The following is a 13,731-nucleotide window of genomic DNA, read 5'->3' on the forward strand; positions in this document are numbered from 1 at the left end:
TATAGCGAAAAAAGAAAAAAATCAACGCTACAAGCGAAATTAAACAGAAAGTTCAAGTAGGGGGATTTCCCTTTTTTTATATAGCGAGGCCAAATTTCGCGAATTTGGCATTTTTTTAAAGCAGTTTGGCCTTCAAAATTTCTGTTTGGCCATTTTCTTCACCGATGAAATAAAAAAAGCAAATAAAAACAACGCAATAAACTTTTAAAAATACGGCACACTTTTGTTGTTCTTGTTTGTTTTTTTTTGGTAATTTTGCTTATTTTTTTATTTTTTCAAGATAATACTATTAAATGGACACTATTATGCCAAATTAGCCCCCCCCCCCAAAAAAAATGCACAAAAATTCGAGATTTAAGGTTTTGACGAGATAATTTAGCGAATTGTCCGGACTATTGCGAGATAACCATCCATTAGTTTTTCCTGAAATTTTGCCACAAATTGTATTTCATTACATAGATGTGCATAGTAACAACATTTTTTTGCCGAAAATTCCCGTTGCGTCTCCAGATTTCATCGGTGAAGAAAAAGGCCAAACAGAAATTTTGAAGGCCAAACTGCTTTAAAAAAAGGCCAAATTCGCGAAATTTGGCCTCGCTATCAAAAAAAAGGGAACTCCCCCTACTTGAACTTTCTGTTTGGTTAAGAATCAAGATGGCTGAATTATTAATTACTCGCTTATAAGACTATCATTACACACAAAAAAAATATAGATTTATTTTTGGGTAAAGTTCCCCCGGGTTTTCCTTTCACTTGAGTAAATAATGGTCTTTTGTTATATATATGGCGTACTATTATCCTTATATATATGATGTTTATGTTTATAACAACATTTTAATACGGCGCTGCTGATCCATAGTCGTTTCGACTGACGGATGCCACACACATGTTTATATATATATATATATATATATATATATATATATATATATATATATATATATATATATATAAAGTGTCTGTGTGTGTCCGTGTGTCTGTGTGCATTTCCATACGCTAAAACTCTGTCAATTTTAAGCCTAGAGATTCGAAATTTGATATACAGGGTACTGAGATTTGGGAAAATGGATGTGATAGGTTTTCGACAGAAATTTGGCAATTAAGTGGTCAATATTCAACGATTTGACCTTTGAGAACTCTACCAAACTCCTCCTACAATTTTGGGTCTAAACAGTAAACACGTGATATTTTAGATATAGATTCCTTGGACATGGATCTAACTTATTAACTTTACTTGATCCCTAATCAATAAATGTTAAGATGTCATAATAGGGGTCAAAGTTTTAAAAAATTGACCGTTTTTTTTTTCTCAGCATTAACCTCAAAACACCTGGGCAACGCCGGGCACCGATTGCTAGTAATAAATAAACTTTCGCTTTAACCGCTACCTCTTTCTCTCTCTTTCCCAGTTTTCCCCTCCGCCTTATCCTCATCTAGTTGGAAATTCCAAACGGGCTTCTTATTTGAAATTGCCAAATATTTATGAAACTTATTTTTTGATGTCATATTATATCCCCTCTACCCCTCCCCCTTCTCTCTTTCCTTTAATTTTTTTTACTACTCCTCTTATCTTTTTTTACGTCCTTTTAGGAACCATGAAAGCATATCAACAAGATATCAACAGCGTTTTAGTCGGCGCTAGTGCAGAGAGTAATCCGCGCTATTTTTTTAAATCGTATTTCCAAGTTTAATTAAAGTTTTATGATATGTTTTTTTTTATTCAATTGTAAGGTTGAAGTATAGAATAGGTACAAAACACTCTCCCCTCCCCATGTTAAGAATGGCTTTTTAAATAATAACGTTATTATTTACGCCCGGATCACTCTCTGCACTAGTACCTTTTAGTACATTGGAAACTTTTGTGTTGCTCAACCTTACAGATAATAAACTTTTCCATTGGGAAAATATGTCTCTCGGCGATAATGCAGGAGTCGTGCACTGTGGCAGTCGGACTGACGTATACCCACACTCTTTATTTGTTGGATTTGCTTTTCTGTTATTATATTTTGTTTTCTATTAATTGCCGAGTGATGCTTTTCTTCCGGACCCTTACTGGACCACAACAACTTTTCGAAATCATTGATGGTTTTTGTAATAGCCATAAGTTGTGATTTTGTAATAGCCATAAGTTGTGATTTTGTAATAGCCATAAGTTGTGATTTTGTAATAGCCATAAGTTGTGATTTTGTAATAGCCATAAGTTGTGATTTTGTAATAGCCATAAGTTGTGATTTTCGAAATATTTAATTTTTTATTTCGTGTTTTTTATGTTTAGACTTAAACAAAGAAGAGACGAAATGTGAAAAGTAAACCATCTTTTGAAGTGCGATGGATCACGTATTTATCGCCGTTTGTAATTAATTAGAACCTATGGTGTGTACCACGTTCGCAACAGGATGCTAGTTTCTCTGCGATTTTCCCCTTAGCAAGGTTGGCACTTGTTTATATAGTTATGTGATATTGTGGCGCAGTTCGTGGCATCAGTGTATTTTGATGACAGTAATATCTTTGAATAGTGACAAGACCAGAGCTAAAAATTAATACAAATATCACTAAATTGGCGAATGAAAAAAATGTTATGAGTCACCAGTTAGGAAATGCTAATTTAAAAACGGGATTTTGAGAATGAAAACCAAAAAACATGAATTAAGACACAAACTATATTTGTATAAGAAGAAAGTTCATGCGGAATTTAAAATTTTGATTTCAAATGATGTATTTTTAGTTAAGTTTTCGTTATAATACCTTTACTTTATATATCATTTTAAAGAGCGTTTTTCGCTCTATGTAATCGTTTAAATTACAATCGTTCTAAAGCAATTACGTTTTCTTTTTAGAACGTTGAATACAAGATGGAAAAAAAAAGCAAATTTTCAGAATTTTCTGTTTTCAATTCAAGCCAAGACGAAAAACTGCTGAAAAAGCTTGCGGTATAAGCGAAGCGTTTGACCCAGGAACCACAATTAACGCACGGTACAATGATGGTTTATGAAAATTCGTGGCGGTGACGAAAGTCTTGAAGATGATGTGCGTAGTGGTCGGCCATCGAATGTTGACCATAATCAATTAAGAGCCTTTGTCGAAGCCAGTCCACGCAAAACTGTTTTAGAATTTGCTTCTCAATTAGACGTAATGTATACAACGATTTCCAACTACTTGAGAGATTGGAAAGAAAAAAAACTTTATCAATGAATGCCTCACGAATTGAACGCCAACCAAAAGAAACGCCGTTATGAAGTGTCATCTTGCCTTTCCTTACGCAACAAGAACGGTCCGTTTTTCGACCGAGTTGTGACTCGGGAGGAAAAGCGGGTTCTTTACGACAATCGGCGATTTTTGTTTGAGCCGAGATATGTTCATCTAAATTTAAGTTAAAAACTTTCTTGTCAACCTGATATATCCATAATTTTACAGAAATGTAAAATATATTTTCAAAGACTAAATTTTGCTGAGAAGTTTTAAAATTCTTGGATAAGAATTATATAAAAGCGTCAGTTCGTTTCAAAGTTCAGTTGTGTATGTGTGTGTGTGTGTGTGTGTGTGTGTGTGTGAGAGAGAGAGAGAGAGAGAGAGAGAGAGAGAGAGAGAGAGAGAGAGAGAGAGAGAGAGAGAGAGTTTACCTTCTGGGTGATATTTCTAGGATAGGCATTGTTGATGCTCAGAGTTCAGGCACATCGTAGGTGTCACCCGGAAGTAAAAATAAAAAAATCTGACGCCCCACTGTCGCGAAAGACGTGAAAAGGAAAGATCAAGAGATAAAGACAGAGTAAACTAAACGAGCGAAAGAAAGAAAAGGGTTAGTTACATCGGTTCGATAAATTTCCTTTGCCCGTTCATCTCGCACATAAATTTCTAATCTACCATGGTGCCCTTTCTAGACATTCCTCTTTTAACAAGACGCAGCGTTGCGTTAAGTTAAATTGGATAAGCACTGCTGTTTCAAATTGATTTGGTCGAATAAGCTAAAACGTGTTTTCATTTTTAAAGATCAGGGAACTTCAGAATCTCCCCAAACTGAGTCGCATTAAAAAAGAACACATCTTAAAAACCGAATTGTAGTGATGTAAGGCAATTGTTACCAATCAAACATTTATTTAAATATCAGAAATATAAAAACGTGTACAGAAATGTATTTTAGAATTTCCTTCTCTTTTTACGAAATAGATGAAGTACTTTCCTACGAAAGGGACGAGTAGCTTAACGGGCTAAAAAAAAATGATCATACTTACCGCATCTCTTCTTGATAATCATCTTCACTTTCTTCTGGTCTTTTCGGCCTTCCTTGAATATCTGCACGGATATTGAGGTGAAAAATGATTAAAATAAACTAGCTACTATACCCACGTTTAGAGGATGATACAGAGTAATTAGCTCAAGTATTATAATGGGTATAATTTTGTATCTTACCGTTTACATTTGATTAAAATAAGAGATTACGTAAATTAAGAGTTAAACAATTATAAGGATGACAAAACATGCTGCATAGTGAGTAAGTGACGTAACGAGTTGCTCTCCGAAAAGTGAGGTAAAAAAAGGAGAGAGTAGTTTTCCTCCTTTCGTTTTAGTAATTATGAGAGGTTTTCTAATTAACGTATTTTTCAGAACCAGTTTAGAGTTTTAAAAACGCGATATGACTTTTATGATCGAACGGAAGACTTTTGACAGGTATTCTTAGCGTATGCGAAGACAAATGTAAGTATTCTCCAAGCTGGTAGCGTTGACATTGTGACTCATATTTTGTATTTGGCTTGTCTATTATAATATAGTCATAAACATGCAGGCGAATTCGGTAAAAGTTACATTTTTATAGCAATACAAGTAAGGCATATTTTTATAGCAATACAAGTAAGGCATATTTTTATAGCAATGCAAGTTAGGCATATTTTTATAGCAATGCAAGTTAGGCATATTTTTATAGCAATGCAAGTAAGGCATATTTTTATAGCAATGCAAATTAGGCTTATTTTTATAGCAATACATGTAAGGCATATTTTTATAGCAATGCAAGTAAGGCTTATTTTTATAGCAACACAAGTAAGGCATATTTTTATAGCAATACAAGTAAGGCATATTTTTATAGCAATACAAGTAAGGCATATTTTTATAGCAATACAAGTTAGGCATATCTTTATAGCAATACAAGTAAGGCATATATTTATAGCAATACAAGTTAGGCTTATTTTTATAGCAATACAAGTAAGGCAAATTTTTATAGCAATGCAAGTTAGGCTTATTTTTATAGCAATACAAGTAAGGAATATTTTTATAGCAATACAAGTAAGGACTATTTTTATAGCAATACAAGTTAGGCTTATGTTTATAGCAATAAAAGTAAGGCATATTTTTATAGCAATACAAGTTGGGCTTATTTTTATAGCAATGCAAGTTAGGCTTATTTTTATAGCGATACAAGTGAGGCATATTTTTATAGCAATACAAGTAAGGTAAATTTTTTATAGCAATACAAGTAAGGCTTATTTTTATAGCAACACAAGTTAGGCTTAGTTTTATAGCAATACAAGTAAGGCATATTTTTATAGCAATGCAAGTAAGGCTTATTTTTATAGCAATACAAGTAAGGAATATTTTTATAGCGATACAAGTAAGGCATATTTTTATAGCGATACAAGTAAGGCATATTTTTATAGCTATACAAGTAAGGCATATTTTATGGCAATACAAGTAAGGCTTAGTTTTATAGCAATACAAGTAAGGCATATTTTTATAGCAATGCAAGTAAGGCTTATTTCTATAGCAATACAAGTTAGGCTTAGTTTTATAGCAATACAAGTAAGGCATATTTTTATAGCAATGCAAGTAAGGCTTATTTTTATAGCAATACAAGTAAGGCATATTTTTATAGCGATACAAGTAAGGCTTATTTTTATAGCGATACAAGTAAGGCATATTTTTATAGCAATACAAGTAAGGCTTATTTTTATAGCAATACAAGTAAGGCTTATTTTTATAGCAATACAAATAAGGTATATTTTTATCGCAATACAAGTAAGGCTTATTTTCATAGCAATACAAGTAATGCTTATTTTAATAGCAATACAAGTAAGGCATATTTTTATAGCAATACAAGTTAGGCCTATTTTTATAGCAATACAAGTAAGGTATATTTCTATAGCAATACAAGTTAGGCTTTTTTATAGCGATACAAGTAAGGCATATTTTTATAGCAATACAAGTAAGGCTTATTTTTATAGCAATGCAAGTAAGGCTTATTTTTATAGCAATACAAGTAAGGCATATTTTTATAACAATACAAGTTAGGCATATTTTTATAGCAATACAAGTTAGGCATATCTTTATAGCAATACAAGTAAGGCATATGTTTATAGCAATACAAGTTAGGCCTATTTCTATAGCAATACAAGTAAGGCATATTTTTATAGCAATACAAGTTAGGCATATCTTTATAGCAATACAAGTTAGGCCTTTTTCTATAGCAATACAAGTAAGGCATATGTTTATAGCAATACAAGTAAGGCATATTTCTATAGCAATACAAGTAAGGCTTATTTTTATAGCAATACAAGTAAGGCTTATTTTTATAGCAATACAAGTTAGGCTTATTTCTATAGCAATACAAGTAAGGCATATTTTTATAGCAATACAAGTAAGGCATATTTTTATAGCAATACAAGTAAGGCATATTTTTATAGCAATGCAAGTAAGGCTTATTTTTATAGCAATACAAGTTAGGCTTATTTTTATAGCAATACATGTAAGGCATATTTTTATAGCAATACAAGTAAGGCATATTTTTATAGCAATACAAGTTAGGCTTATTTTTATAACAATACAAGTAAGGCATATTTCTATAGCAATACAAGTAAGGCATATTTTTATAGCAATACAAGTTAGGCTTATTTTTTATAGCAATACAAGTAAGGCATATTTCTATAGCAATACACGTTAGGCTTATTTTTATAGCAATACAAGTTAGGCTTATTTTTTATAGCAATACAAGTAAGGTATATTTTTATAGCAATACAAGTACGGCTAATTTTTTATAGCAATACAAGTAAGGTATATTTCTATAGCAATACAAGTAAGGTATATTTCTATAGCAATACAAGTAAGGCATAATTTATAGCAATACAAGTAAGGCTTATTTTTATAGCAATACAAGTAAGGCATATGTTTATAGCAATACAAGTAAGGCATATTTTTATAGCAATACAAGTAAGGCTTATTTTCATAGCAATACAAGTAAGGTATATTTCTATAGAAATACAAGTAAGGCATATTTTTATAGCAATACAAGTAAGGCTTATTTTTATAGCAATACAAGTAAGGCTTATTTTTATAGCAATACAAGTAAGGCATATTTCTATAGCAATACAAGTTAGACTTATTTGTATAGCAATACAAGTAAGGCTTATTTTTATAGCAATACAAGTAAGGCATATTTTTATAGCAATACAAGTAAGGCATATGTTTATAGCAATACAAGTTAGGCCTTTTTCTATAGCAATACAAGTAAGGCATATTTTTATAGCAATACATGTTTTTTTTACAAAACCTTTTATCACAGAAAAGATGTTGATTATCTTTCTATACTTTATCGTTATTTCCATGAAAGATGCTTGGCCGAGCTCCAATCTCTGTAAAACATTCACAACAAGAACTCGTCGTCTACTACAACTTCAGTTTTTTCCCCATGTGCCTAGCATCAGACGTAATTTTCACGAAACAGAGTTTATTCTTCCAAACTTCCCATCTATGCAACACATTACTACGAGACAGCTTTCCTACAGGCTACATCAAGGCCATCTCACGTCAAAAAGACTTGTAATAAATCGCAATTAATTATCAAATTTTATTCATTCTATTCGTTATTTTCAATCACCTCATAACGTTCTTCGTCATTCAATTTGCAATCTATTCGTATCCTCGAGTGGCTTTTGCATTTAATAAGTACCAACTAATTAGTAATTATTAAAAAAAAAAAACAAACTCTTACTTACTTTCAAGTTTAAGACTTTTCATCTGCGAACATCGGTCTGAAAATTCTTCCAAAAACTGTAGAAATGAATAACAGATAAATAATTAATGAAAATACCCCCTCCCCACCCCAAAAGACAGATTAATAACAGATGAAAAGACAGCTGAACAACAGATGAACACCAGTGGACCAACAGATGAACAGCAAATGGATATCATTTTCATCTTTGAATCAATAATGATGGACTTTGTAAAATAATAAGATAAATATGTATAAATAGTAAAAATATTATTTCTTTAGTAAATTGCTTTCTTATTAGCATTTATTAGAGGAATATCTTTAAAATATCTACCATAATATGAAAAAAACCTTGTCTGTGTGTCTAAGTACCTGTGTGTCTGCGTGTCTGTGAGTTTGTTCGAAATGGTTGAGTCGATTTTTATCAAATTTCACACGAAGGTACTTTATGTACCTGGCAGTGTTCTTAGGTTTTTTGTCGGAACGTCATCGATAAGTATCAATAATCGATCATCGAAATAATCCAATGGAGAAAGGAACAGGCGATTTTGACTAAAGTTAACACCTTACACAGTCTAACATTACAAGTGCATTTGAGAAGTTTTATTAGCACACAAGCCGAAAGGCTCAACATATAAAATCAACAGTAGGTTATTTGATAGGACAAAGCCGCATTCGAAATGAATATTTCTGTTTAGAGTACAATTGAAGCATGATACTTGAATTTTGCATGTTAAGTTATAATGCAAGCCATTATATATAAAAATAATTTCATAACAGTAGTATATTATACAGTGCAATGTAGAATGTAATGTATTGTGAACTTAGTCACTGCGAGAGGCATGTGAAGCTTTCTCCAGGTACATCGAGATGAGTCCCTAATCAGAGCAGGCAATCAATCGATTTGATTGAAAAATGGGTTATTTCATCGATTTCGATGTAAACAAACTAATGGGAGTGTGAAACAATCGTTGATCATCATTCGATCTCGTGCAACGTCGGGTCTCCCTGCTAGTTTAAATATAATTGATCATGATCGTAAACTTACATATTCCATGAGATCATCCACACGTAACAAGTTTGAGAATAAACAAATTATTCATGTATATACATTAAATTAAAATGGTATCCCGATGTTATAGGTTTAGACGAATAAAATGTATTCTGTTTAAAATGGTTGGAAATATTTGAATTTTCTAAATGATGACAATAACCACGTGTGTCTATATTGATTATATTATTATTTTGAATACCATAAAGCACTCATTCTAAGTCAATGGGCTATAACTGTTGCCCGCTCTAATAATATAGTATAGTACTACATCTTTTGCCCGTTAGTACAATAGATGAATAACAGACGATATATATATATATATATATATATATATATATATATATATATATATATATATATATATAACAATCAGTTTGGCATAAAGCACTCATTCTAAGTCAATGTGACATAACTTTTGCTCTCTTCTAATTGGAAATATATATATATATATATATATATATATATATATATATATATATATACTTTTTCCAGTTAGAAGAGAGCAAAAGTTATGTACCGTTGACTTAGAATGAGTGCTTTATGCCAAACTGATTGTTTAATATAGTTACATTTTTGCTCTTTTTTGCATTAAATGCTAGGTCTTATTAATCCCTAATTGTGCATCGAACGGATACTGTAATATTTAGTTCGACGCACCTTATCATGATAAAGGTCCAAACAAAATTTCAGCCAAAGCGTCCTGACAGTTTCTGAGAAAAAGTGGTACGGACTGACAGGCAGATAGAGGACAGACAGACAGGCAGAATACCAGAAATATAATATAAAATAATCTGCTCCCTTTATTAGGTTGAGCATTTGGGAAGTGATATACAAATTACCATTAGCGTATGAAGCGACGCTCTTTGTGTAAACAAATTGAGCTTAGGTATTTGGACAATGTTAAAACATTGTTAAGTAAATGATCGCATAGCAGCAGCCGTATAGGCAACGGTTAGAAGCTCCGACTGTCGTTTGGGCAATCGGGTTTCGATCCTTGCTTGAGGTAATTGCTTATCCAGCCGCAGTGATGAACTGTGAAACAGCGAAACAGTACTGTATGTGGATGATATATATATATATATATATATATATATATATATATATATATATATATATATATATATGGGTTTTGAATTTAAAAGAGGCACAATGAAATATGGCACATGAAAATGGGTGCGCATTAACAGATGTTATTAATTCTACTTAAATGTTCCGAATACAACAAAAATGCATATATATATATATATATATATATATATATATATATATATATATATATATATATATATATATATATATATATATGAATGTGCATGTGGTATGTAAAGTAAATATATATATTTTTTAGTATTTTGGGAACTATTTCCGATACGAAATCTGCCATGCTGAAATTGATAGCTGTCTGGGAATCTCATCTTTACTGGCCCAAAGCGAAGTCTGTTGACAAGGTGTGGACAGTTAAAAAAGAATGTAAGAATGGAGAAACGGACAGACACATCCGCTAATATAAAAGCCGAACCAAGAAAGAAATCAAGTCTAGATTTTGAATCTTGCAATATACATGTACGAACTTTTTTTTTTCTATTTACAAATTGAACGATCATCATTTGTTGTCAGAGAAATAAATTGAATGTTTATCAAGAAAAATAACTATATGTCCAGGAAAAGCTTATTTTAAACGAAAGTATTTAATATAGACACCTATTATATTGAACAGCTTCGGTCAGGACAAAAGTATAATTCAAGCGAATTCAAGGATTAAATTTGACATTTGTGAGAAATGCGTAGACGAAAGTTAAAAATAAAACCACGTGACGATTAACAAGTGAGAGTTGATAATGATGAACATTTACTTTTAGTGATTCAAAATTTTGTTTCGTTTTCTTTTTACTATCAAAAGATCGAAATGGATGAAACAATGGAAGAAACATCTCGAAACTTGAGCAACAAAATGAAAACGAAGATCATGAATAGCAAATAGAACGCCATCTTTTTTTTTGTGCTACTTACGCTGGGCGACACCCTTGTATTGCTAAAGCTGACGTGTTCCGATAACGACGGATCATAACTGACCTTTTGCCATTGTTTGCACACTTGCGAGGCTACACCAAGCGTTTTCTGGTCAAGAAAGGCGAACACATGACGTAAGGCATTTTCATACGATTCATCCACCGTTACGTCATCCGTAACTGCGTTAAAAAAAGAAAGAAATTATCGTTGTGTTTGTTTTAAAGGTGGAAGAAGTAAGCAACAATAACCTGTAAATTAATAATTAACGTTCGTCTTTTTGTCGGTATGTGTGTGCGTGTGCGAGTTCTAAATGAAATATTCAAATCAAGAACACACACACACACACACACACACACACACACACACACACACACACACACACACACACACACACACACACACACATTAGAAAAATGTAATCTGTTGGGTCACTCATTGAGATTGTATTAATTTGTATTATTTTAATTCTTCGGACTACTGTTCTCATTTTGAGTGTTATTTTCACAACATTTCGGTCGATGTAACCTTCAACCTTCTTCAAGTATATCATGTAGAACTCGGAAATCTTCGTCGAACGCGAGAATCTGCTCGGAACTGATTATTTAATCCAAGTGTGGTAGCGCACTTTCTTGCGTCAGTGATAACTTGCTAGAATTCCTAGTAATTCGCAAATATATTTTTGAGTATCATCCGAATTGAGAATTGAACCTTTAACCTCTAGAATAGTGTAACTTACAACTGAAAATACCACTCAAGATGAGAACAGTAGTCCAAATAATCCAAATAATACGAATTATCAAACATCATCTAAAAAAAGTGAGTTTGTAAATCTAGTTAAATATACAAATAAAAAGACAAAACCCCAAATTAGTCACTTTCCCCATCTCCATTTTGTCTCCACTTAGCTACAGGTCAAATCGTGTTACTATTTATAGTATTGTGTCGTTTCATTCTTGCCTGTCTTTATTAACTTCAATTGTGAATAAACAGAGAGAGAGAGAGAGAGAGAGAGAGAGAGAGAGAGAGAGAGAGAGAGAGAGTAACGGAAGCGAGGGTTATAGACTGAATAAAATAAGAGCGGGCTGAAACAAAGAACAGGAGGGTGGTAGTGATAGACGGAAATTTAGTAAGAAGTGATGAGTTTCTAAAGAAAGTGGTAACAGGTGACGAGATATGGGTTTGAGACTATGAACCTGAGTTCAAACGGCAGTCCGTTAAGTGGAAGCGGTAGGCTTTTCAGTAAAGAAAAAGATCAAGTCCCAGCTGTCCACGAAGAAATTGATGTTCACGATTTTTTGGGATATGCAAGGCCCAATCCTCTTCATTCCTTGAGAAAGGAAAGGCTATTATAATACGATGAAGACCGCTGTGTTCACTGGTACATAAGTATAGTCCTAGGTGGTCCCGGTTTCAGACATCTAAGAAAGTTCAATAACGTGGTCTCGGTCGTTTATACGATGACGGGGTTAATGCGCGATTCCTGTATTCCCTGCCTCAACAGTGGCTCGCAGGAAAAAAAAAAACACAAATAAAAGAAAACAATAAAATAATTCAAGTAAAACAAAGTGAACAACTCAATAGGCGTGTCGTGGTTCGCAGGCGTTGGGTTGGCTGTCCTCCAATTTTCATGAAAGAAATTACTCCAATTAGTATCATTCGTTTGAGAGTTAGTCACGAATTCTGTACGCAAAAAATAATTGACTCGAAACATAAATCTGGGTTTTCGTTTATAAAGATTAATTAAATTCTGGATACAAAAATGTCACTTTACAGTTATGAAATAGGGAGAAATATATGCAATATCTTTTTTTTTTCAACAAGCAACCTGCTTAGACAGTGACTCAAACGGAACTTTTTTTCGACAACTGATTGTCCTTTCCCCTCTCTCTATATGACGGTTAGTGAACGAGGGGGTGGGTAGATGGATGGGCATTCGACTCCAGGGGTTCTCAACCGGGGTCCACATTGACCCTAGAGGTCCATGGAATATTTCTGGGGTCCACAGGCAAAACATAACAAAATTATCATAATTATTATAGTTGTTGTAGAATACTTTATTTGCATTAAATTAGTTTTCATTTAAAAATAAAGCTTAATTATATAATATTTCTTAGATTATTAAAACCTCAAAATTTATATTAGTGAAAAATAGAAGATTTTCTTTTGACCAATAGTTATGAAGGAGTCCACCAAGACAAAAAGAAGGGAAAAGAGGTCCATGAGTAAAAAAAAAAAAAAGGTTTAGAACCACTGCTCTAGACTGACCAAACTCGCTGATTAGTGACAAAATGCTCCTCGTACCCTCTTATAGGGAGGTGACGGTGTGGGTTTAAGAAGTCCGGGTTTTTCATTCAGCCAATCCCTCTTCATTAAGTCAAAATTGGATTCGCCTTGATTGGCTAAATTGATTAAATCACATGTACATATTAATTAAGTAATTTTCTCAATATGAATTAAATTTTTCCACACAAGTTTCCTACACAGGCGAAATCCTAAAAACCTTGGGTCGAAGGTCATATCCAAGATAAAACAATACTATGATAAAATAATACAATATAACGGTTCCTGTCACAAACCAATATTATTATTAATATTATCACCAGTCTCCTCATTTCCGAAGTTATTTTTCCTTTTTGTATTTTGCGTCTCCAACCAAACAATCCAAGTCAGCAAGACCATCGGCTGTTTCCCG

General features: G+C 32.7%; 1 protein-coding gene across 1 annotated transcript in view; it reads right to left on the reverse strand.

Moving 5' to 3' along the window:
* LOC145283614 (uncharacterized) overlaps positions 1–13,731 on the reverse strand; it is a 181,805-nt gene that overhangs the window by 35,791 nt on the left and 132,283 nt on the right. Inside the window, exons 7-9 of the mRNA XM_080132555.1 lie at positions 11,040–11,218; positions 7,980–8,034; positions 4,230–4,290 (exon numbers count right to left, since the gene is read on the reverse strand). Of these exons, the coding sequence (XP_079988681.1) occupies positions 4,230–4,290; positions 7,980–8,034; positions 11,040–11,218 (295 nt within the window). The remainder of the gene's footprint in view (positions 1–4,229; positions 4,291–7,979; positions 8,035–11,039; positions 11,219–13,731) is intronic.

This window comes from Euprymna scolopes, chromosome 8 (assembly GCF_053919585.1).
Source record: "Euprymna scolopes isolate OS-2025 chromosome 8, ASM5391958v1, whole genome shotgun sequence".
Classification (NCBI taxonomy): domain Eukaryota; kingdom Metazoa; phylum Mollusca; class Cephalopoda; order Sepiida; family Sepiolidae; genus Euprymna; species Euprymna scolopes.